The following is a 23,690-nucleotide window of genomic DNA, read 5'->3' on the forward strand; positions in this document are numbered from 1 at the left end:
CTAGTGTGCTAGAGCTAGCCAGCAGGGAGTCCGGGAAAAAGTCTGGACCTGCTGGAGGGGCAAGAGACCATTGTTTAGCGGTGAGCAAGGAGAGAGTATTCCCACTGTGTGCCCACAGAAGGCAGAGTACCACCTAAGCAAGCTCCAGAGATGGGTGCAAGATGTGGCTAACATCTCGGACTGCAAAGATGAGCATGGATGGCTAACACCACCGCTGCTGCCACCAAGAATCCTGTGTGAAAGCACAGGTCACTACCCACATCACCCTGGTAACCTGTGCAGCATGCCACTGCCAGGGTCCTGTGATCCAGGGAAACTTCCCCTTGGAGAACACACTGCGTGCCTCAGGCTGTGACGAAGTTATGCTGGCTTCTCCCACCACAGGTTCTCCCTGCATTCTAATTATAACTACCGTACCCCTCCCTCAATACAGCCTGAGTGAGCAATAGAGCCCTAATCAGCTGCTGCTTTAATCCCTCCAGTCTGTGAGGGGAATAGATGCCTGAGGGCAGCCTAAATGCAGAGGCAGGGCCAAAACGAAAGCTGAAACCCAGGAGCTGTGCAAAGAAAAGAAGGGGGAATTACTTCGTGCAGCCTGAGGACAAGCAGATTAAATCCCCACAATCAACTTGAAAAATGCTGCATTTGAACAATACCTGAATAGACAAAGAATGTTCCCAAAATTGAGGCGGTTGACTTTGGGAGCAACTTTAGCCTTTGGGTTTGCTTTCTGCGTCTGATTGGTTTATGGTTTTACATTTATCACAGTTTAGATTTTAGTGCTTGTTATAATTTGTGGATTTATTTATTGGTTTGGTTGCTCTCTTCCTTTTTTTAAATTTAATTTTACTTTTTAAATTTATTATCTTTTAAATATATTTTTATTTTTTACCTTTATTCTCTTTTTGTGAGTGTGTATGTTTATGTCTCTTTGTGTGATCTTCTCTGTTTAGGTTTGCTTTTACCATTTATCCTAGGGTTCTGTCTGTTAGTTATTTTTTAATTTTTAGTTGTTTGTTTTTTTTAGCTTTATGAGTGTGTGTATATTTCTTTTTTTAAATCTTTATTGGAGTATAATTGCTTAACAATGGTGTGTTAGTTTCTTCTTTATAACAAAGTGAATCAGCTATACATAAACATATATCCCCATATTTCCTCCCTCTTGCATCTCCAACCCACCCTCCCTATCCCATCCTTCTAGGGGGTCACAAAGCACTGAGCTGATCTCCCTGTGCTATGCAGCTGCTTCCCACTAGCTATCTATTTTACATTTGGTAGTATATATAAGTCCATGCCACTCTCTCACTTCGTCCATCTTACACTTCCCCCTCCTTATGTAATCAAGTTCATTCTCTACGTCTGCGTCTTTATTCCTGTCCTGCTCCTAGGTTCTTCAAAACCACTTTTTTTGTTGTTTTTTAAACTCCATATATATGTGTTAGCATATGGTATTTGTCTTTCTGTTTCTGACTTACTTCACTCTGTATGACAGAGTCTAGGTCCATACACCTCACTGCAAATAACTCAATTTCATTTATTTTTATGGCTGAGAAATATTCCATTGTGTATATGTGCCACATCTTGTTTTTCCATTCATCTGTCAATGGCCACATAGGTTGCTTCCATATCCTGGTTATTGTAAATAGAGCTGCAATGAACATTGTGGTACATGACTCTTTTGAATTATGATTTTCTCGGTGTATATGCTCAGTAATTGAATTGCTGGGTCGTATGGTAGTTCTATTTTTAGTTTTTTAAGGAACCTCCCTACTGTTCTCCATAGTGGCTGTATCAATTTACATTCCCACCAACAGTGCAAGAGGGTTCCCTTTTCTCCACACCCTCTCCAGCATTTATTGTTTGTAGATTTATTGATGATGGCCATTCTGACTAGTGTGAGGTGATACCTCATTATAATTTTGATCTGCATTTCTCTAATGATTAGGGATGTTGAGCATCCTTTCATGTGTTTGTTGGCAATCTGTACATCTTCTTTGGAGAAATGTCTATTTGGGTCTTCTGCCCATTTTGGATTGGGTTGTTTGTTTTTTTCATATTGAGCTGCATGAGCTGCTTGTAAAATTTGGAGATTAATCCTTTGTCAGTTGCTTCATTTGCAAATATTTTCTCCCATTCAGAGGGCTGTCCTTTCATCTTCTTTATGGTTTCCTTTGCTGTGCAGAAGCTTTTAAGTTTCATTAGGTCCAATTTGTTTATCTTTGTTTTTATTTCCACTTCTCTAGGAGGTGGATCAAAAAGGATCTTGCTGTGATTTGTGTCATAGAGTGTCCTGCCTATGTTTTCCTCTAAGAGTTTTATAGTTTCTCACCTCACATTTATGTCTTTAATGCACCTTGACTTTATTTTTCTGTATGGTGTTAGGGAGTGTACTATTTTCATTCTTTTACATGTAGCTATCCATAGTCCAAGCACATTATTGAAGAGGCTGTCTTTTCTCTGTTGTATATTCTTCCCTCTTTTATCAAAGATAAGTGACCATATGTACATGGGTTTATCTCTGGGATTTCTATTCTGTTCCATTGCTCTATATATCTGCTTTTGTGTCAGAACCATACTGTATTGATTACTGTAGATTTGTAGTATAGTCTGAAGTCAGGGAGCCTGATTCTTCCAGCTCCATATTTCTTTCACAAGATTGCTTCAGCTATTCTGTGTCTTCGGTGTTTCCATAGAAATTGTGAAAATTTTTGTTCTAGTTCTGTGAAAACTGTCATTGGTAATTTGATATGGATTGCATTGAATCTGTAGAGTGTTTTGGGTAGTATGGTCATTTTCACAATGTTGATTTTTCCAATGCAAGAACATGGTATATCTCTCCATCTGTTTGTATCATATTTAATTTCATTCATCAGTGTCTTATAGTTTTCTGTATAAAGATCTGTTGTATTCATAGGTAGGTTTATTCCTAGGTATTTTATTCTTTTTGTTGAGATGGTAAATGGGAGTGTTTCTTTAATTTCTCTTTCATATTTTTCATCATTAGTGTATAGGAATGCAAGAGATTTCTGTGTATTAATTTTGTATCCTGATACTTTACCAAAATCATTGAGTAGCTCTACTGGTTTTCTGGTAGCATCTTTAGGACTCTCTATTTATAATATCATGTCATCTGCAAATAGTGATAGATTTACTTCTTCTTTTGCAATTTGGATTCTTTTATTTCTTTTTCTTCTCTGATGGCTGTGGCTAAAACTTCCCAAACTATGCTGAATAATAGTAGTAAGAATAGGCAACCTTGTCTTATTCCTGATCTTAGTGGAAATGGTTTCACTTTTTCACCATTGAGAATGATGCTGGCTGTGGGTTTGGCATACATGGTCTTTATTATGTAGAGGTAAGTTCCCACTATGCCTACTTTATAGAGGATTTTTATCATAAATGGGTGTTGAATTTTGTCGAAAGCTTTTTCTATATCTATTGGGATGATCATATGGTTTTTGTCCTTCAATTTGTTTAAAGTGCCTTATAACATCGATTGAGTTGTGTATACTGAAGACTCCTTTTATTCCTGGGATAAACCCCACTTGATCATGGTGTATGATACTTTTAATGTGCTGTTGGATGCTGTTTGCTACGGTTTTGTTGACAATTTTTGCATCTATGTTCATCAGTGATACTGGTCTGTAGTTTTCTTTCTTTGTGACATCTTTGTCTGGTTTTGGCATCAGGGTGATTGTAGCCTCGTAGAATGTGTTTGGGAGTGTTCCTCCCTCTGCTATATTTTGGAAGATTTTGAGAAGTATAGGAGTTAGCTCTTCTCTAAATGTTTGATAGAATTTGCTTGTGAAGCCGTCTGGTCATGGGCTTTTGTTTGCTGCAAGATTTTTAATCAAAGTCTCAATTGCAGTGCTTGTGATTGGTCTGTTTATATTTTCTATTTCTTCCTGATTCAGTCTCAGAAGTTTGTGCTTTTCTAAGAAATTGTCCATTTCTTCCAGCTTTTCCATTTTATTGGCATATAGTTGCTTGTTGTAAACTCTCATGATCCTTTGTATTTCTGCAGTGTTCGTTGTTACTTCTCCTTTTTCATTTGTAAATCTGTTGATTTGAGTCTTCTACCTTTTTTCTTGATGAGTCTGGGTAATATTTTATTAAGTTTGTTTATCTTCTCAAAGAACAAGCTTTTTGTTTTATTGATCTTAGCTATTGTTTCCTTCATTTCTTTCTCATTTATTTCTCATCTGATCTTTATGATTTCTTTCCTTCTGCTAACTTTGGGTTTTTCTTGTTCTACTTTCTCTAATTGCGTGAGGTGAAGGTTAGGTTGTTCATTTGAGATGTTTCTTGTTTTCTGAGGTAGGATTGTATTTCTATAAACATCCCTCTTAGAACTTCTTTTGCTTCGTCCCATCAGTTTTGGGTCATTGTGTTTTCATTGTCATTTGTTTCTAGGTATTTTTTGATTTCCTCTTTGATTTCTTGTGATCTCTTGTGTATTAAGTAGTGTATTGTTTAGCCTCCATGTATTTGTATTTTTTACAATTTTTTTCCTGTAATTGATATCGAGTCTCATAGTGCTGTGGTCAGAAAAGATACAGGATAAGATTTCAGTATTTTTAAAATTTACCTAGGCTTGTTTTGTGACCCAAGATATGATCTATCCTGCAGAATGTTCCATGAGCACTTGAGGAGAAAGTGTATTCAGTTGTTTTTGGATGGAATGTCCTATAAATATCACTTAATTTCAGCATGTTTAATGTAACATTTAAAGCTTGTATTTCCTTATTTATTTTCATTATGGATGATCTGTTCATTAGTGAAAGTGGGGTGTTAAAGTCCCCTACAATTATTGTGTTACTGTTCATTTCCCCCCTTTTGGTTGTTAGCATTTGCCTTATGTATTCAGGTGCTCCTATATTGGGTGCATGTATATTTACAATTGGTGTATCTTCTTCTTGGATTGATCCCTTGATCATTATGTACTGTCCTTCTTTGTCTCTTGAAGTAGACTTTATTTTAAAGTCTATTTTGTCTGATGTGAGAATTGCTACACCTGCTTTCTTTTGATTTCCCTTTGTATGGAATATCTTTTTCCATCCCCTCAGTTTCAGTATGTATGTGTCCCTAGGTCGTAAGTGTGTCTCTTATAGACAGTATATATACAGGTGTTGTTCTTGTATCCATTTAGCCAGTCTATGTCTTTTTGTTGGAGCATTTCATCTATTTACATTTAAGGTAGTTATCAATATGAATGTTCCTATTACCATTTTCTTAATTGTTTTGGGTTTGTTATTGTAGGTCTTTTCCTTTTCTTGCATTTCCTGCCTACAGAAGTTCCTTTAGTATTTGTTGTAAAGCTGGTTTGGTGGTGCTGAATTCTCTTAGCTTTGCTTCTTTGTAAATATTTTAATTTCTCCATTGAATCTGAATGAGATCCTTGGTGGGCAGAGTAATCTTGGTTGTACGTTTTTCCATTTCATCACTTTAAATATGTCCTGCCACTCCCTTCTGGCTTGCAGAGCTTTTGCTGAAAGATCAGCTGTTAACCTTATGGGGATTCCGTTGTATGTTATTATTGTTTTTCCCTTGCTGCTTTTCATATTTTTTCTTCGTATTTAATTTTTGATACTTTGAGTATTATGTGTCCTGGCGTGTTTCTTCTTGAATTTATCCTGTATGGGACTCTTTGTGCTTCCTGGACATGATTAATTATTTCCTTCCCATATTAGGGAAGTTTTCAACTATAATCTCTTCCAATATTTTCTTAGTCCCCTTCTTTTCCTCTGGCACCCCTATAATTCACTAGTTAGTGCATTTCGTGTTGTCCCAGGGGTCACTGAGACTGTCCTCAATTCTTTTTTCTTTATTCTGTTCTGCAGTATATATTTCTACTATTTTATCTTCAATGTCACTTATCCATTCTTCTGCCACAGTTATTCTGCTATTGATTCCTTCTAGTGGATTTTTAATTTCTTTTATTGTGTTGTTCATCCTTGTTTGTTTGGTCCTTATTTTTTCTAGATTCTCGTTAAACATTTCTTATATTTTCACCATTCTATTTCCAAGATTTTGAACCATTTTTACTATGATTACCATGAATTCTTTTTCAGGTAGACTGACTACTTTCCCTTCATTTGTTTGGTCTGGTGGGATTTTACCTTGGTTCTTCATCTGCTGTGTGTTCCTCTGGCTTCTATTTTCCTTAACTTACTGTGTTTGTGGTCTCCTTTTTTTCAGGCTTCAGGTTCATAATCATTGTTGTTTTTGGTGTCTGCCCCCAGTGGCTAATGTTGCTTCAGTGTGTTATGTAGGCTTCCTATTGGAGGGGCCTGGTGCCTGTGTTCTGGTGGATGAGGCTGGATCTTGTCTTTCTCGTGGGTAGGACCACATCCGGTTTTGTGTGTTCGTGTCTCTGATCTTATTATGATTTTAGGTAGCTTCTCTGCTAATGGGTGGGGTTGTGTTCCTGCTTCCTAGTTGTTTGGCATAGGGTGTCCAACCCTGTAGCTTGCTGGTTATTGAGTGGAGTGGGGTCTTAGCGTTGAGGTGGATATCTCTGGGAGAGCTTTCGCTGTTTGATATTATGTGGTGATGGGAGGTCTCTGGTGGACCAATGTCCTGAACTCGGCTGTCCCACCTCAGAGGCACAGGCCTGATACCCGGCCAGACCACCAATACCCTGTCAGCCACATGGCTCAGAAGTAAAGTGAGATAAAAGGAAAGAAAGAAAAGAAAAGAAAGAAAGAAAGAAGTAAAATAAAATTATTAAAATAAAAAATATTAAAAAAAGAAAGAAGAAAACAACCAAACAATAAAACAAATCCACCAATGATAACAAGTGCTAAAATATTTTTTTTAAAAAAAGAAAGGGGCTTCCCTGGTGGCGCAGTGGTTGAGAGTCCACCTGCCGATGCAGGGGAAGTGGGTTTGTGCCCCGGTCCAGGAGGATCCCACATGCCGCGGAACAGCTGGGCCTGTGAGCCATGGCCGGTGAGCCTGTGCGTCTGGGGCCTGTGCTCTGCAATGGGAGAGGCCACAGCAGTGAGAGGCCCACGTACAGAAAAAAAAAAAGAAAGAAAGAAAACACACTTCAGACAGAAACTAGGACAAATTGTAAAAGCAAAGCTATACAGACAAAATCACATGAAGAAGCATGCACCTACACACTCCCAAAAATAGAAAAAAGAAAAAATATATATATTTTAAAAAAAGGAAGAGAGCAACCAGATCAATAAACCAGTCTATCAATGATAATAAACTCTAAATACTAAACTAAAATAAACATAAAGCCACAAACAAATTAGATGGAGAAAGCAAACTCCAGGTCTACAGTTGCTTCCAATGTCCACCGCCTCAATTTTGGGATGATTCATCATCTGTTCAGTTATTTCACAGATGCAGGGTACATCAAGGTGATTGTGGAGTTTTAATCCACTGCTCCAAAGGCTACTGGGGTAGGTTTCCCTTTTTCTTCTTTGTTAGCACAGCTCCTGGAGTTCAGCTTTGGATTTGGTCCTGCCTCTGCATGCAGGTCGCCTGAGGCATCTGTTCCCCACACAGATAGGACGGGGTTAAAATAGTAGCTGATTAGGAGGTCTGGCTCACTCAGGCCATGGGAGGGAGGGGTACGAAATTGGGTGTAAGTCTGTGGCATCAGAGGCTAGCATGACAATTCACACTCTGTGGTTTTCTGGGGAAATCATCTCTGGATCACGGGACTCTGGCAGTGGTGGGCTGCACAGGCTCCTGGAAGGGGAACTATGGATAGTGACCAGTGCTTGCACACAGGCTTCTTGGTAGCTGCAGCAGCAGCCTTATCATTTCATGCCAATCTCTGGTGTCCACACTGATAGCCATGGCATGTGCCTGACTCTGTAGCTGGTTTAGGTGGTGCTCTGAATCCTCTCTCCTCGCACCTGGCAAAACAATGATCCCTTGCCTCTTTGGCAGTTCCATACTTTTCCCCGGACTCCCTCCTGGCCTACTGTGGAGCACCAGCCCCCTTCCGGCTGTATTCATGCAGCCAACCCCAGTCCTCTCCCTGGGGTCCTACCTCCAAAGCCTGAGCCTCAGCTCCCAGCCCCCACCTACCCTGGCGGGTGAGCAGAAAAGCCTCTTAGGCTTGTGAGTGCAGGTCACCAGGGATCATTTGCGCAGGAATCTCTCCAATTTGTCCTCTTCACCCCTGTTGCTGAGCTCTCCTCCCTGGCTCCAAAGTTCCCCTCCCCCCACCCAGCCCCATTCTCAGTCAGTGAAGGAGCTTCCTAGTGTGTGGAAACTTTTCCTCCTTCAACCTCCTTCCCAGAGGTGCTGGTCCTGTCCGTATTATTTTGTCTCTGTTTTTTTTCATTTTTCTTTTCCCCTACCCAGGTATGTGAGGAGTTTCTTGCATTTTGAAAAGTCTGAGGACTTCTGCCAGTGTTCAGTAGGTGTTCTGTAGGAGTTATTCCACATGGAGATTTATTTCTGATGTATTTGTGGGGAGGAAGGTGATTTCCACGTCTTAGTCTTCCACCATCTTGAAGCTATTCCATGTGTGTATGTTTCTTTGTGTGATTTTGTCTGTTTAGTATTGCTATTACTATGTAGTTTGGGGTTATATCTGTTTGTTTGTTTTTCTTCCTTTTCTTCTGAGCCATGTGGCTGGCAGGGTCTTGGTGCTCCAGCTGGGTGTTGGGCCTGAACCTGCGAGGTGGGGAGCCGAGTCCAGGTCATTGGACCACCACTAATCTCCTGGCCCCATGTAATACCACTCGGCGAGGGGATAGAAAAAGATATTCCATGCAAATGGAAATCAAAAGAAAGCTGGAGTAGCAATTCTCATATCAGACAAAATAGACTTTAAAATAAAGACTATTAAATAGACAAAGAAGGACACTACATAATGATCAAGGGATCAATCCAAGAAGAAGTTATAACCATTGTAAATATTTATGCACTCAACATAGGAGTACTTCAATACATAGGCAAATGCTAACAGTCAAAAAGGGGAAATCAACAGTAACACAAAAATAGTGGGGCACTTTAACCCCACTTTCAACAGTGGACAGATCATCCAAAATGAAAATAAATAAGGAAACACAAGCTTTAAATGACACATTAGACCAGATGGACTTAATTGATATTTATAAGACATTCCATACAAAAATTACAGAATACACTCTCTTGTCAAGTGGTCATGGAATATTGTCCAGAATAGATCATATCTTGGATCACAAATCAAGCCTTGGTTAATTTAAGAAAATTTGAATTTGTATCAAGTATGCTTACAGCCCACGACACTATGAGACTAGATATTAACTGCAAGAAAAAAACTGTAAAAATTACAAACACATGGAGGCTAAAAATACACTACTAAATAACCAAGAGATCACTGAAGAAATCAAAGAGGAAATCAACAAATACCCAGAAACAAATAACAGTGAAGCACGATGACCCAAAACCTGCGGGATGTAGCAAAAGAGTTCTATAGGGAAGTTTATAGCAATAAAATCTCAGCTCAAGAAACAAGAAAAATCTCAAATAAACAGCCTAACCTTACACCTAAAGCAATTAGAGAAAGAAGAACAAAAATTAAAAAAAACAAAGTTTGCAGAAGGAAAGAAATCATAAAGATCAGATCAGAAATGAAAAGAAATGAAGGGAAAAATAGCAAAAATCAGTAAACATAAAGCTGATTCTTTGGGAAAAAAAGAATTCATAAACGTATAGCCAGACTCATCACACACAGAAAAGAAGACTCAAATCAGCAGAATTAGAAATGAAAATGAAGGAACAACTGACACTGCAGAAATATAAAGGATCATGAGATTACTACAAGCAACTATATGCCAATAAAATGAAAAACCTGGCAGAAATGGAAAAATTCTTAGAAAAGTAATACCTTCCAAGACTGAACCAGGAAAAATAGAAAATATGAACACACCGATCACAAGCGCTGAAATCGAAACTGTGAGCAAAAATCTTCCAACAAACAAAAGCCCAAGGCCAGATGGCTTCACAGGTGAATTCTATCGAATATTTAGAGAAGAGCTAACACGTATCCTTCTCAAACTCTTGTAAAATATAGCAGAGGGAGGAACCCTCCCAAATTCATTCTATGAGGCCACCATCACCCTGATACCAAAACCAGACAAAGATGTCACAAAAAAAGAAAACTATAGGCCAATATCACTGATGAACATAGATTCAGAAATCCTCAACACAATACTAGCAAACAGAATCCAACAGCACATTAGAAGGATCACACAGCAGGATCAAGTGACATTTATACCAGGAATGCAAGGATTCTTCAATATAAGCAAATCAATCATTGTGATTCAGCATATTAACACATTGAAAGATAAATCCATGTGATAATCTCAATAAATGTAGAAATAGCTTTCGACAATATTCAACACCCACTTATGATAAAAACTCTCCAGAATGTGGGCATAGAGGGAACCTTCTCAACATAATAAAGGCTATATATGACAAACACACAGCAAACAGCTTTCTCAATGGTGAAAAACTGAAACAATTTCCCCTGAGATCAGGAACAAGACAAGGTTGCCCACTCTCACCACTATTATTCACCATAGTTTATGAAGTTTTAGGCACCGCCATCAGAGAAGAAAAAGGAATAAAAGGATTCCAAATCGTAAAAGAAGTAAAACCGTCACTGTTTGCAGATGACATGATACTATACCTAGAGAATATTAAGGATGCTACCAGAAAACTACTAGAACTAATCAATGAATTTGGTATAGTAGAAGAATATGAAATTAATGCACAGAAGTCTCTTGCATTCCTATACAGTAATGACAAAAAATCTGAAAGAGAAATTAAGAAAACACTCCAATTTACCACTGCAACAAAAAGAATAAAATACCTAGGAATAAACCTACCTAAGGAGACAAATGACCTATACAAAGAAACTGTAAGAAACTGATGAAAGAAATTAAAGATAATACAAACAGATGGAGAGATATACCATATTCTTGCACTGGAAGAATCAACATTGTGAAAATGACTGTACTACCTAAAGCAATCTACAGATTCAATGCAATCCCTATCAAAATACGAATAACATTTTTCACAGAACTAGGATGGAAAATTTTACAACTTGTATGGAAACAAAAAGACCCTGAATAGCCAAAGCAATCTTGAGAAAGAAAAATGGAGCTGGAGGAATCAGGCTCCCTGACTTCAGACTATCCTACAAAGCTATGGTAATCAAGACAGTATGGTACTGGCACAAAAAATAGAAATATAGTTAAATGGAACAGTATAGAAAGCCCAGAGATAAACCCACACACATATGGTCACCTTATCTTTGATAAAGGAGGCAAGAATATACAATGTAAAAAAGACAGCCTCTTCCTTAAGTGGCCCTGGGAAAACTCGAGAACTACATGTAAAAGAATGAAATTAGAACACTTCCTAACACCATACGCAAAAATAAACTCAAAATGGATTAAAGACCTAAATGTAATGCCAGACACTCTCAAACTCTTAGAGGAAAACATAGGCAGAACACTCTATGACATAAATCACAGCAAGAGACTCTTTGACCCACCCCACCTCCTAGAGAAATGGAAATTGAAACAAAAATAAACAAATTGGACCTAATGAAACTTAAAAGCTTTTGCACAGCAGAGGAAACCATGAACAAGACAAAAAGACAACCCTTAGAATGGGAGAAAATTGTTGCAAACCAAACAACTGACAAAGGGTTAATCTCTGAAATATACAAGCAGCTCATCCCACTCAATATCAATAAAACAACCCCATCCAAAAATGGGCAGAAGACCTTAATAGACGTTTCTCCAAAGAAGATATACAGATTACCAACAAACATATGAAAGAATGCTCAACATCACTAATCATTAGAGAAATACAAATCAAAACTACAATGAGGTATCACCTCACACCAATCAGAATGGCCATCATCAAAAAATCCACAAACAATAAATGCTGGAGAGGGTGTGGAGAAAAGAGAAGCCTCTTGCACTGTTGGTGGGAATGTAAATTGATACATGACTATGGAGAACAGTATGGAGGTTCCTTAAAAAACTAAAAATAGAACTACCATATGACCCAGCAATCCCACTACTGGGCATACACTGTGAGAATACCATAATTCAAAAAGAGTCATGTACCACAATATTCATTGCAGCTCTATTTACAATAGCCAGGACATGGAAGCAACCTAAATGTCCATCAACAGATGAATGGATAAAGAAGATGTGGCACATATATACAATAGAATATTACTCAGCCATAAAAGGAAATGAAATTGAGTTATTTGCAGTGAGGTGGGTGGACCTAGAGTCTGTCATACAGAGTGAAGTAAGTCAGAAAGAGAAAAACAAGTACCGTATGCTAACACGTATATATGGATTTAAAAAAAAAATTCTGATGAACCTAGGGGCAGGACAGGAATAAAGATGCAGACACAGGACTTGAGGACACAGGGAGTGGGAAAGGTAAGCTGGGACGAAGTGAGAGGGTAGCATTGACATATATATGCTACCAAATGTAAAATTGATAGTTATTGGGAAGCCACCGCATAGCACAGGGAGATCTGCTCTGTGATTTGTGACCACCTACAGTGGTGGGATAGGGAGTGACAGAGGGAGACGCAAGAGGGAGGGGATATGGGGATATATGTATGCATATAGCTGATTCCCTTTGTTATACAGTAGAAACTAATACAACATTGTAAGGCAATTATACTCCAATAAAGATGTTAAAAATAATAGCAAAAACTACCTCGAACCTACAGCAGAGCAACAACAATACAACACACACACACAAATAAAGAAAAAAATAAATAAAAATACCAATAGAACAAAGAAACAAAAGAATTTAAAAATGAGAACAGTTAGGACTAGACTAACATAAACAAAAAATTAAAAATAAAAATATAGAGCAAACAAATAATGCAAAAAAACATAAAATATACACATAAAACAATCAAAAAAATAAAAATAAATAAAAAACAAAGAACACAAGAAAAAAAACTCTAACACAACAAAAAAGTAAATTAAAAATAGAAAAATTAACATATATCTTTAAAACTTTTTAATTAAAAATAAAAGAAAAAATAATAAATGCAACACCACCAACAACTGAATAAAATGAAACAAACAAAAATGAATAATAGTAATAATCATATTTTCCTGGGGCCTCCTCTGTTAGCGTCCTTGCTCCCACAGTGAGCCAGAGCCAATCTCCACCTCCCCTGGAAGCCCTCCAATACCTATAGGTGGGTCTCTGGACCTGCTGTGGGCACTGTGGGGCCAGCTCACACTCTGACCTGGCCCGACTCCCACGTTTACTTACCCCCCATAGTCCACTCCTAGGAAGCCTAGACCAGTCTCTGTTGTGGGACCACTCGTCCATTCAGGTATTCCACAGACACAGGATTTACCAAGCTGATCTCGGAGATTTAATCTGCGGCTTGTGCAGCTGCACAGAAAGATTTCTGTTTGTGTTCCTTAGTTGCACTGCCTCTGGGGGTTCCAGCAGTTATTTGCCCATTTGGCAGAAGTTCTAGTGTTAGTAAATGAATTTTCATTACTATACAGTCTAGGTGCTCTTTATTTTATTTTTATTTTTTTAATTTTTATTTTATGTTGGAGTATATTTGATTAACAGTGTTGCATTAGTTTCAGGTATATAGCAAAGTGATTGAGTTATACATAAACATGTATCTATTCTTTTCCAAATTCTTTTCCCATTTAAGTTATTACAGAATATTGAGCAGAGTTCCCTGTGCTATACAGTAGGTCCTTGTTGGTTATCTATTTTAAATACAGCATTGTGTACATGTCAATCCCAAACTCCCAATCTATCCCTCTCCCCAACGCTTCCCCCCAGTAACCATAAGTTTGTTTTCTAAGTCTGTGAGTCTGCTCTTTAACCTGCTGGGTTTTATGTTTTTCCTGTTTCCCAAGGTAGGTGAGTCTGTGCCTATGCCCCCCAGCAATACCTATCCCTACTGCAAATTGCTACTACAGAGGTGTGGTTCCCACATATACCATGTCTCCACCTTTAGCTCTCATTTCTATCTGGTCATTTTATGTGCAATGGCTGTTCAATCAGCCCTCAAGAATTGCTCTCTATATAGGTGTAGATTTGGTGTGTCTATGGTAGGAGGTGAGCTAAGGGTATTCCTATGTCACTATCTTGGACACCTCTCCTCCCAAGATGTGTAATTTAATACATATTTTTTGACACAGCTGTGTTGCCTAGATATGCTCCAGCATGAATGAGTTCTGCTTGCCATAACTCTTTTCTCCTCTGAAACCTTCCTAGCCAGGAAGACACTTATAGATGGTTTAGTCCTACTCTTCTCCACCCTCCATTTTATGGATAGGTCACCATAGGCCTAGAGAGGAATAGACTCATGCCTAGGACCAGCAAGTCACCCTAGAGCCAGGCCAGGCATTCAGTTTAATAGGGCTCTGATTGAAGGTTCTCTGAATACCTGAATAATTTAGTTTGTCCTTTTTCTTCTTGTCTGAAAACTTCTCAAAGAAGGAAGCTGACCTGTTATTCTTCTTCTTCCTGCCTCTACAGCTCTGGGTGAACCAGGAGGATGGGGTGGAGGAAGGGCCCAGTGACGTTCAGAATGGGCACCTGGACCCCAACTCAGACTGCCTTTGTCTGGGCCGGCCACTCCAAAACCGGGACCAGATGCGAGCCAACGTAATCAATGAGATCATGAGCACCGAGCGTCATTACATCAAGCACCTAAAGGACATTTGTGAGGTAGGCCCAGCTATGATGGTGCATGTGAGGGCACTCAGGGTGGGGTAGAGGGCACTTCCATGAAGAAATGACAAGCTTCCTGGGCCGTACCTGTGAAAATCCCAAGATATTAGGAAACACAGCTTGACTAACCTCGTAGATTCTGTTCTGTGGGTGAGACTCCTCCCTTGGGGTTTCTCAGTCTCTCTGTTTATTTCTCCCCTTTTTGCTATCTACCTGTCTGTCTAACTTTCATATTCATATTCCCTTTCCCCACCCTCTCTCTCTGCCTCCCTCTGTCCCCTCTGCCGGAAACTCTATCCCTATCCTCTTGTTTTCTGATCCAGTTGTTGCCACCCCATGTAAGGGCCTGACTTCATTACAGCAAAACACATTTCCTGCCAAGCCAGTGGTTTACAAACTTGAGTGTGCACCAAAGTCCCTGGGCTAGCTTGTTAAGCATGCAGATTCCAGCCCTCTTTGACCCCACCCCCCACGCAAAGTTGTGAATTCTCAGCCTGGGATAAAACACGGAAATCTCTATGTTTTGCAAGTATCCCTGGTAATACTTGTCTTCCACTATGCCACTCTGCCCTCCAGGGACTGTGGCTCCACATTGTCTAACTCCATCCCTTCCATCTTTCTGACCTGAGTGAGGATGAGAACCTTTTTTTTCTCACACTGCCTTGAGTCCAGCAGAGACAAGTTGGCATTTTCAAAGGACCTTTTACTAAACGGTATGAGAAAACCAATGAGAGATAGAGAAAATAATGTTTTTAGAAGGATTTCTCTCCCCCCCTCCCTCTCTCTCACACACACACACTATAGCGTTATGCTTGACCCAGTGAAAAACTCTACCTTGAATATTTTCATCCCCTTTATTCCAGATAAGAGATCAGGTCCTACTTTCTGTCCTCCAGCCCTACTGATTAGGTCCAGGACCCACTCTGTAATCAATGGTATAGCTCTGACATTTTTCAAAGTTCTTGTTTCTTTAGAGCAGTGCTGCCTAATAGGAAGCAGTGCTTCCTGCAGTGATGAAAATGTTCTGTGTCTGCAGTCTCCATTACAGTAGCCACTGATCAGATATCTGTGGCTGTTGAGCACTTGAGATGTGGCTAGTATGACTGAGAAATGGAATTTTAAATTTTATTTCATTTTAATTTAAATAGCCACACGTGACTAATAGCAACCACATCGGACAGTGCAGCTCTGAAAAGATCAAGACCATGGACTTTGGGCCTTAACTTTCTTCACCTAAATTCATTTTTTCACCCCTTCCAGACAGGTTAAAGGTTATCTCCTCCCCCTTCCCCAAGGCAGTAAGGTAGGGTAGAAAGAACAAGGGCTCTGTGGACATGGAGTGCTGGCTTTCACATCTTAACTTAGTCACTAATTAACCCTGTGGCCTTGAAGGTGCCTCTTAACTCCTCTAACCTTTGATTTTATGACTTGTCCAGTAGGCTTCATTTTACCAACCTCTTAACTTTATTGAGGAAATGAAGTAAATCTAATATTGTAAGTATTTGGGAAAAGGTAGTTTTCCTTTTCTTCCTTCCCTTTTCATCTATTCACCTATCCATCATTGTCTCTCTTTTATCTTTTTCTGTTCCTCCTACCTCCATACAAATGGTTGATATATTTTTTAATTACCCTCTCGAATATGTTACGTGGCATTGGGCATCAAACCGCTGATATGTCATTCATTCCACAAACATTTAGTGGAGTTCTGCTCCATGCTAGGCCTTGGACATAGCTCCTACACTCAAACTGTTCTGCCTTAGACCAATAGCATCTGAATCACCTGGGAGCTGGTTAGAAATGCAGAATCTTTAATTCCACTCCAGACCTGAATTCAAATCTACATTTTAACAAGGTTCACATTTGACTTACAATACATATTAAAGTTTGAGGAGCACTGCTGTAAAATGATAGCTATCTTACACTATTTATAATATCAGGACATGGAAGCAACCTAAATGTCCATTAACAGAGGAATGGATAAAGAAGATGTGGTACATATATAAATGGAATATTACTCAGCCATAGAAAAGAAATAATGCCATTCACAGCAACATGGATGGACCTAGAGATTGTCATACTGAGTGAAGTAAGTCAGACAGAGAAAGAGAAACAACATATGATATCACTTGTATGTAGAATCTTAAAAAAGGCTACAAATGAACTTATCTACAAAACAGAAATAGAGTTACAGGTGTACAAAATACATTTATGGTTACTGCAGGGTAAGGCAGGGGATGGATAAATTGGAAGATTGGGATTGACACATACACACTACTAATAGAATAGATAACTAATAAGGACCTACTGTATAGCACAGGGAACTCTACTCAATATTCTGTAATGGCCTATATGGGAAAAGAAGCTGAAAAAGAGTGGATATATGTATATGTATAACAGATTCACTTTGCTGTACACCTGAAACTAACACAACATTGTAAATCAACTATACCTCAATAAAAAACGTTTTTAAATGATAGCTATCTTATAATGTCATAAGGTCTATAATACAAGTTAGTACAGTCTGGTCTTTACCCAGCAGCCAAGGGATGGTATCAATACCTAAGTCCTTCATATCACTCCTCTGCTTAAAACTTTCCAATGGCTCACCTTTCCTTCCTGAGTAAAAGCCAAAATTCCCATTATTACTTACAAAGCCCTGTGTGATCAACCCTTCCTTACCTCTGTGACTTCATCTCTTGCTCTTTTCCCACATGCTCTCACTACTTTAGCCACATGGCCTAATTGCTGTTCCTTAAAAAGGCCTGACACACTCCCCCCTCATAGCCTTTCCACTGGCTTTCCCTTCTGCCTAAATCACTATTCCCTCAAATGTCTATGTGGCTCCATTTCTCACCTCCTTCAAGGCTTCACTCAAATATCATCGCCTTGAGACCTTCCCTGACTATTCTATCTAAAATTGTAACCATGTACTATCTTGTTTTATTTTTCTCCATTGCACTTACTGCTTTCTGACTTATTATATATTTTGCTTTTATGTTTTGTTTATTGCCTTTCTCCCCTACTAGAAAGTAAATTCCATGAGGGAAAGGGTTTTTTTTTTATTGATTTACTGATACATCCTCAACATCTAGCACAGTGCTTGGCAGATGGTAGATGCTCAATAACTACTTTTGGAAGTTGGAATTAAATATAAGTGCTCACATGCATGTACTATTTTGGCAAAGTACATTCACATCTTATGCCATTTGATTTTCAGACAGGAAATAGGTTGTTATTGTTATTCCTATTTTCTAGATCAACAGTCTGAGTCTCTAATAGGCAAAATTACTTTCCCAGAGTTCTCAGGCACTGACCCAGTGGGAGTCTTAGTCTTAGAAGGATTTTGTTCCCAACTACCAAACATCTTGGCCTCTTCCTACAGGGCATGGGCTCAGAACAGCAATGCAAGTATTTATCCTTCCAAAAGAGAGAGTACTATGACCCTGTTTTGAGGAATTGCCTAATCCAGCCAACCTAAGCAAAGCTTTTGTTGGTGTTCTGCAAGTTTCATATCTCTTTATTATTCTTGATGCTGAAGCTAAGAGTTTAAATGGGAATGGGAAGTATCTCTTTGTCCCATCCTTCAACCACAGATGTCAAAGGAACGTTTAGCTAGAGCAAAAGAAGGGTAGAGAAAGCTGTGTCTTGATGGGCCAGAAGGCAGTATTTTAGCTCAGGGTTGTGTTACCTAAACCAAAAGCTATGGGAACAATATGATTTATAAGAAGAATATCAAAACCAGAATTGGGAGTTCCAGGTTCAGGTCCCACCTTAGTCACAAACTGACTGAGGAATGTCAGGTGAATCTTTTCCATCCTGGACCTTGTTCCCCAACTCTAAAATTAGCAGGTTGGTAGAGTTGCTCTTTAAGTGTTGTCTGACTCTTACTTTCTCTGATTCTGTGAGATCTAGGTATGCTTTCACTAAAGAACGCTGTGGTAGTGATCCATGATTCTGCATGTTTTGCCATTTCCTCCTTGATACCCATGGAGGCATGTCTTACTCAGGCATGAATGTGTTAACAAGGCATAATCTACTCTTTCTGTAGGTTAAGGGAGATCACTTAATACTGCATTCAGTATAGGAAAAAGTCACTATCTATTAGAAAATATTTATTAATTAATTTATTTATTCATTCATTCATTTATTAATTACTCCTGGGAACAGAAAATGCCTCACAAACATTTAAGTTACAATACCTTCATTTTACAAATGAGGAAGTAGGAAATAGAGTTATTTTTATCAAAGTTATTCAGTGAAGCCAGTAAAAGAAAATATATTTTTTAATGAGTTCTCTGAAAAGATGACATTCTTCTTTCTAAATCCAGACAGTGGGATAAAAGAGTACTGGCTTAATTCTAGGTCACCTTGACCAATGATTGGTGATATTACCTCTTGTAATCTTAGAAATAATATTATGATCAGGGAGACTGAGACACAGGGCAAGCAAAGTTAAATATGCCTTATAAAGTTGCCTCATCTGCCTCTCTGAGGAAGATCATCTCAGTCATCTGATATCTATGAAATAAATTCTGTCCTCAAATGCGTCCAGAAAAGCTGGAACTAGCTTTCCTCAGTCATTCGTATTACTGTCTTATACCCTTCACCATCAAGAAATTCTTCCTAGGTCTAATAGAGTTTATCATACTATAGCTTCAAGACATTTGCATTTGATATGTTTAAGCCTGGAGTTTTCAAACTTACTGTTTTTTTTTCTTTCTGTTAATTGCCTATTCTGATGATTTCCAATGGTCTTTACATCTTGGTGTATACATCGAAAATAATACATTGTATAAAACAGTAATATTTGTATAGCATACTAAAGTAAAAGGATGAGGCAGCTCATTGGCCTGAAGTGACCAGCCCAGGGATTTCTGGCTGCTCTAGGCCCTACCTATCTATACCACCTGGACATTCGAGGCCCTGTTCCCATCCTTTGCCCATTTTCCCATTGTTTCTCATATTTTTCTTGCTGATTTATAGGAGTTCCTTGTATATTCCAGATATTAATCCCTTGTCAGTTTTCCAAGTTGCAAATAGTCTTCTTCCTGTCATCCTCTTATTTTTTAATGGTTTTGTTTAATTTGAAAAAAAGACATCCTGAATAAAAGAAGAAAAGAAAACTAACAATTTAAGAATTATGCTGCTAACTTACCTTTTGTCATCATTAGCATGAGAAGAGCTAGTCATTTTGCAGTTATTCAACATATATCTATTGAGCAGCAACTATATGCCAGGTACTATATTAAACTCTAGAGATACAGCTGTGAACAGAACAACCATGGTCATCATTCCCTAGTTTTATTAAAATTATTTTCAAGACGTTTATCAGGTCCCCTGTCAGGTCTTAGGCTTCCAGGCAAAACAGTACATGATATCTCTAGAGAGTCAAGAGCTGAATGGGGCCCTGGAAATCTTTTCTGATATATGCATTTTAGAGATGGGGACACTGAAGTCCAGACTTGCAAGAGCCTTTCCCTAAAGGGTTTTTCAAACCCTAGGTGATCCAGAGGTTCTTTGATCCACCTTATTTCCCTGCGATCTTTGGAATCTTCCCTGGAGGTCATGGGGTCAATTTGTATCCCATATCAAGGCACTAATTCTATTGGTTTGGGCAAAAGGTTCGTTCGTTTTATCCATAAGATGGCTCTAGTAGCACTTAGTTGTCTTTAACATAATTTGAAACAATTTTGTTAGAATGTATGTGATAGCTGTCATATCAGTGTACATTTTAAAAAAGACATAAAAATTGGTGAATTTTTGTGTGGCCATTTTAATATTGAAGATGGAAGAAAAAAAGCAACATTTTTGGCATATTATGCTTTATTATTCCAAGAAAGGTAAAAACGCAACTGAAACGCGCAAAGATTTTTGCAGTGTATGGAAAAGTTGCTGTGACTGAACGTGTCAAAAATGGTTTGTGAAATTTTGTGCTGGTGATTTCTTGCTGGATGAAGCTCCATGGTCAGGTGGACCAGTTGAAGTTAATAGCGATCAAATCGAGACATTAATTGAGAATAATCAACATTATACCACGTGGGAGATAGCCGACATACTCAAAATATACAAATCAAGCATTGAAAATCATTTGCACCAGCTTGGTTATGTTATAATCGCTTTGATGTTTGGGTTCCACATAAGTTAAGTGAAAAAAACCTTCTTGACCATATTTCTGCTTGTGATTCTCTACTTAAACATAATGAAAATGTTCCATTTTTAAAACAAATTGTGACAGGCAATGAAAAGTGGATACTGTACAATAATGTGGAATGGAAGAGATCGTGGGGCAAGTGAAATGAAACACCACCAACCACACCAAAGGCTGGTCTTCATCCAAAGAAGGTGACGTTGTGTATATGGTGGGATTAAAAGGGAGTCCTCTATTATGAGCTCCTTCCAGAAAGCCAAACGATTAATTCCAAGTACTGCTCCTAGTTAGACCAACTGAAAGCAGCGCTCGACAAAAAAGCATCCAGAATTAGTCAACAGAAAATGCATAATCGTCTATCAGGATAATGCAAGACCTCTTGTTTCTTTGATGACCAGGCAAAACCTGTTACAGCTTGGCTGGGAAGTTCTGATTCATCTGCCAAATTCACCAGACATTACACCTTTGGATTTGCATTTGTTTTTGTCTTTACAAAATTCTCTTAATGGATAAAATTTCAATTCCCTGGAAGACTGTAAGAGGCACCTGGAACAGTTCTTTGCTCAAAAAGATAAAAAGATTTGGGAAGATAGAATTACGAAGTTGTCTGAAAAATGGCAGGTGGTAGTGGAACAAAAGGGTGAATACATTGTTCAATAGTTCTTGGGGAAAATGAAAAATGTGTCTTTTATTTTTACTTAAAAACTGAAGGCACATTTTGGCCAATCCAATAGCTCAATGCATTAGATCTAGACTTAAATCAACCCTCGTGGGTTTTGAAACAGAGTGAAATAAATAGTCAACCTTCCTTGCCTATTACCATGGCAGTCCCAGGGCTAATTCATGCCTTTTGTGATTGATTTGATAACGCCTACTGTAATGCCTTCATACTCATGCCCACTTTACTCCTAGGACAGGTGAGGCTCTCAGAAACTACCTCTGTTCAATCAGTTCACACCCACTGCTATATCACCCTATTCTCTTTTACCGTGCAGATGGAGTTAGAGGGCATTTGAAGCATGCTTAACAGTAATATCTATAGACCCCTTCTGCTCCCTATGCCCTGTAATAGGCCTTCAGAGGTCTTCTGAGTCTTCTCTTCTCCAGGACAGACAGCCCTGGTTCCTTCTACCATTCTTCATGGTGTTGCTTTTCAGGGATCTCTCTACCCTGCTGACTTCCCACTGTCTCTGTATCCTTTACTCCATGTTCCTCTGAAAATAGGGCTCAGAATTGAATGCTGCTCCCCTGCAGGGGTGTGATTACCTTCCTATGACTTCTCATTCCACCCTCTCAATCTGTTTCTTCTTCATCCCTAACTGAAAATGACATTAGTTTTTTTTTTTTTTTGGCAGTCATATTCCACTGCCAACTCATCTTAACTTATATGCCCTTGGGGGGAGACCTTCAGATGGTGGAGGAGTAACACATGGAGATCACCTTCCTCCCCACAAATACATCAGAAATACATCTACATGTGGAACAACTCCTACAGAACACCTACTGAACGCTGGCAGAAGACATCAGACTTCCCAAAAGGCAAGAAACTCCCCACGTACCTGGGTAGAGCAAAAGAAAAAAGAAAAAACAGAGACAAAAGAATAGGGACAGGACCTGCACCTGTTGGAGGGAGCTGTGAAGGAGGAACAGTTTCCACACACTAGGAAGCACCTTCACTGATGGGGACAGGGCATGCCGGGAGGTAAGTTTCGGAGCCACAGAGGAGAGTGCAGCAACAGGGGTGCAGAGGGCCAAGTGGAGAGGTTCCAGAAAAGAAGATGGGTGCTGACCAGCACTCACCAGCCCAAGAGGCTTGTCTGCTCACCCGCTGGAGCTGGTGGGGGCTGGGAGCTGAGGCTCGGGCTTCGGAGGTCAGATCCCAGGGAGAGGACTGGGGTTGGCTGCATGAACACAGCCTGAAGGGGGCTAGTGCACCACAGCTAGACTGATTGGAGTACAGGAAAAAGTCTGGAACTGCCTGAGAGGCAAGAGAACATTGTTTCGGGGAGCACGAGGAGAGGGGATTCAGAGCACCGCCTAAATGAGCTCCAGAGACGGGCGCAAGCCACGGCTATCAGTGCAGACACCAGAGATGGGCATGAAATTCTAAGCCTGCTACTGCAGCCACCAAGAAGCCTGTGTGCAAGCAAAGGTCACTATCCACAACTCCTCTCCCAGAAACCTTTGCAGCCCACTGCTGCCAGGGTCCCATGATCCAGGGACGACTTCCCAGGGAGAACACACGGCACACCTCAGGCTGGTGCAACGTCACACAGGCCTCTGCTGCTGCAGGCTAGCCCCGCATTACGTACCCCTCCCTCCCCCCAGCTTGAGTGAGCCAGAGCCCCCTAATAAGCTACTACTTTAACCCCATCCAGTCTGAGCAAAGAACAGATATCCTCAGGCGACCTACATGCAGAGGCGGAGCCAAATCCAAAGCTGCACCCCAGGAGCTGTGTGAACAAAGAAGAGAAAGGGTTATTTCTCCCAGCAGCCTCAGGACCAGTGCTTTAAATCTCCACAGTCAACTTGATGTACGCCTGCATCTCTGGAATACCTGAATAGACAATGAATAATCCCAAAAGTGAGGCGGTGGACTTTGGGAGCGACTGTAGACTTGGGGTTTGTTTTCTGCATCTAATTTGTTCCTGACTTTAGGTTTATCTTAGTTTAGTATTTAGAGTTTATTATCATTGATAGATTTCTTTATTGATTTGGTTGTTCTCTTCCACCTTTTATATATTAGATATGTATATATTTTTTTCCTTTTTCTATTTTTGTTAGGGTGTATGTGTATGCTTCTTTGTGTGATTTTGTCTGT

At 39.4% G+C, this 23,690-nt stretch overlaps 1 protein-coding gene across 1 annotated transcript in view; it reads left to right on the forward strand.

Moving 5' to 3' along the window:
* Window positions 1-23,690, forward strand: part of ARHGEF9 (Cdc42 guanine nucleotide exchange factor 9) — a 166,257-nt gene that overhangs the window by 54,686 nt on the left and 87,881 nt on the right. The window contains exon 2 of the mRNA XM_027098066.1: window positions 14,527-14,718. Within this exon, the coding sequence (XP_026953867.1) occupies window positions 14,527-14,718 (192 nt within the window). The remainder of the gene's footprint in view (window positions 1-14,526; window positions 14,719-23,690) is intronic.

The sequence above is a fragment of the Aethalodelphis obliquidens genome, unplaced genomic scaffold (assembly GCF_003676395.1).
Source record: "Aethalodelphis obliquidens isolate GAN/ISIS:26980383/991018 unplaced genomic scaffold, ASM367639v1 scaffold119, whole genome shotgun sequence".
In the NCBI taxonomy this organism is placed as follows: Eukaryota; Metazoa; Chordata; class Mammalia; order Artiodactyla; family Delphinidae; genus Aethalodelphis; species Aethalodelphis obliquidens.